General features: G+C 43.4%; 1 protein-coding gene across 1 annotated transcript in view; it reads right to left on the reverse strand.

The window, feature by feature from the left end:
• LOC107109844 (lipase member M-like) overlaps window positions 1–2,126 on the reverse strand; it is a 36,891-nt gene extending 34,765 nt beyond the window's left edge. The window contains exons 1-3 of the mRNA XM_015410553.1: window positions 2,100–2,126; window positions 1,782–1,893; window positions 150–155 (exon numbers count right to left, since the gene is read on the reverse strand). Of these exons, the coding sequence (XP_015266039.1) occupies window positions 150–155; window positions 1,782–1,893; window positions 2,100–2,126 (145 nt within the window). The remainder of the gene's footprint in view (window positions 1–149; window positions 156–1,781; window positions 1,894–2,099) is intronic.
• Between the last annotated feature and the right edge of the window lie 250 nt (window positions 2,127–2,376).

Here is a 2,376-nt window from a genome sequence, read left to right on the forward strand (position 1 = left end):
TTAATACCGCTTTCTTCAGGATTTTAATTTGCTTTCTTGCTTATCTTAGATCATAGAGGTCCTTCCTTTTTTTGCTTCCAGCACATGCTAGTTGGAGAATCCGACCGTTCACTTTGTAGGCAGATTTTATGAAGTAAGGGTGGCCAAACCCTTTGCTCCAAAATCGCTTTTTAGTCTGCCTGCTTTTGAGTCTCCATACAGTCTTAATTTCCCCTGTGATCAAAGATTCGCTTCTTCTTGGTGTAGACACTGTCCCTTTAAAAATACAGACACCTTTAGAGCCGGTTCCATCCAGTACACCGCTTTAGCCAGCAGAGGGCGGATGATTTTGAGCTGTAGGAAGAGTTTATGATTAGGTCACCTGACCTAACCCTCCGATCTCCTTCTTCCTGAAGGAAGCTTGGATCCCGCCTTCCTCAAAGTCTCCGATTGCCATCTTGGGGGGGGGGGTTACATTTACCGAACAAAGTTGCCAAAATCTCAAAGGTCTGTAAACGCTTATTTTTGAAAAAGTTCTCTGCTGTAGTCTTTCTGTTATAATTCATGCCACTGCATGCTCAGTCCCCCCCATCGTGTTTCCACTTCATTAGATCGTTTAGGGGGTAAGGCGTCCCCTCCCCCCTCCCACTTGTATTGGGGGGGCTTTGCATCAGGGCTTCGATGTCTCGCTTCAACTTTAACTCACTCATCAGTCTTTGGGACGATCCAGCAGGTCTCCCTGGGATCTCGCTGGGCAGCGTTAAATCACCAAACCTCCATATGCTTGTTCTGGTGTGCGCTTTGAGTCCAATACTGGGAATCAGGTCAGGACCTTCGGGGCAGAGAGTAGCCCCCCTGTATCGGCTGAAGGAAGGGCTCTCCAGAAGCCCCCTGGCTAGGAGCCCATTTCATAAGGGCTCCATGGGGAGCGCAAGAGATTGCGCCCCCTCCTATCCTCCAATTCATGGCACACGTCTCTCAGAGCTGTGAGAAGACGTGGCCATCTTTAAAACACCAAAGCCCGGAACCTTCCATCAGTTTTCCAAATGGCCATTTTCAAGGAGCCTGTTACATGAAATGGGAGTAACCATAGAGAAAGCATGGGTCCTCAACAGCACCAGGTGAGCCACCTTAGTGAGAAGCCACCCAGAAGGTGGCAAGCTGAAGACTGTGATAGTCATTAAACCACTCCATTTAATAGGGAATTATAAAAGCTGAAGTCCTGCATGTGCAGTTTTTCTCATACCTAAATAACAAGCACATGTGAAAGTGATCTAGGTGTTCTGGTTGATCACAAGCTAAACATGAGCCTGCAGTGTGATGTGGCTGTGAAGAAAGCTAATGCAATCTTAGGATGCATTAACAGAAGCATTGTGCCCAGATCAAGGGAGATGGTAGTTCTGGTTAGACAGTGTCATAGATGCAACGAACATGAAATTGAGCAAACTTCAGAGGACGGCGGAAGACAGGAAGGCCTGGCGGGATCTGGTCCATGGGGTCGCAAAGAGTCGGACTTGACTGTGCGACTGAACAACAACCACCACCTTTGGTTACATAATTTTAATGCTGATATTTATACTTATATTTTATGTGTCAGATTGCTTAATTATTCAGATTGTAACAGCCTTTGGCTGTTTGTGTGCTTATGTATTTTGTGTGTTTATGTATTTGTGCTATTCTTGCATTCATTAAAAAAACTACACATATAAACAGCACTGTCTTTATGCTTCCTTACGAAGGCGGTGTTAAAAGCAGAACTTCACATAATATTTTTTTGTCTAAATAAAAGTATATCCCCATACATTCCCATTTTCTTTTACCTCCTGGAATTCTGCTGAGGCTCAGATAGTACCCATCATATGTGAGTACTTCATATTCTTCACAAGGATATCCCCAGTACTGGATTTTCTCACTCTGTGGATACAAAAAGAAAATGTTGAGCAAAAATCAACTCTTGGTGGAAACTGCAAGATTGCCTCTGAGAGCTAGTAATTCAGGATAGATGATAAAATGACAATCCTGTGAGTATAGTTTGGTTTCTTGAGGAGTTGTTTGAGGGAAAGAAAGCGAGGTAGAAAGCATGTCAGCTAAAGTGATTATTTTTGTCTAAGCTCAAGTACCACATTCATAAATTGTTCAGGATTCATTTGGGTTTGGGCTTCTCCCAGATTCGCAGTTTCTTGTATAACCAGCATAATGATCCATAGCCACATCCTGTATGATCTGCAAAACAAGTGATATTTTAGATGGGAAAGAGAATAATATTTTATTGTTTTTAAAATGTAAGAACATAAGAGAACCCGGCAGGAACTCATTAGCATAATAGGCCATACCCAACAGCAGGAACTCATTAGCAATTAGGCCACACCCCTGACAGTACAGCTCATTTGCATATTA

The sequence above is a fragment of the Gekko japonicus genome, unplaced genomic scaffold (assembly GCF_001447785.1).
Source record: "Gekko japonicus isolate JY-2015 unplaced genomic scaffold, Gekko_japonicus_V1.1 scaffold3338, whole genome shotgun sequence".
NCBI classification, from domain to species: domain Eukaryota; kingdom Metazoa; phylum Chordata; class Lepidosauria; order Squamata; family Gekkonidae; genus Gekko; species Gekko japonicus.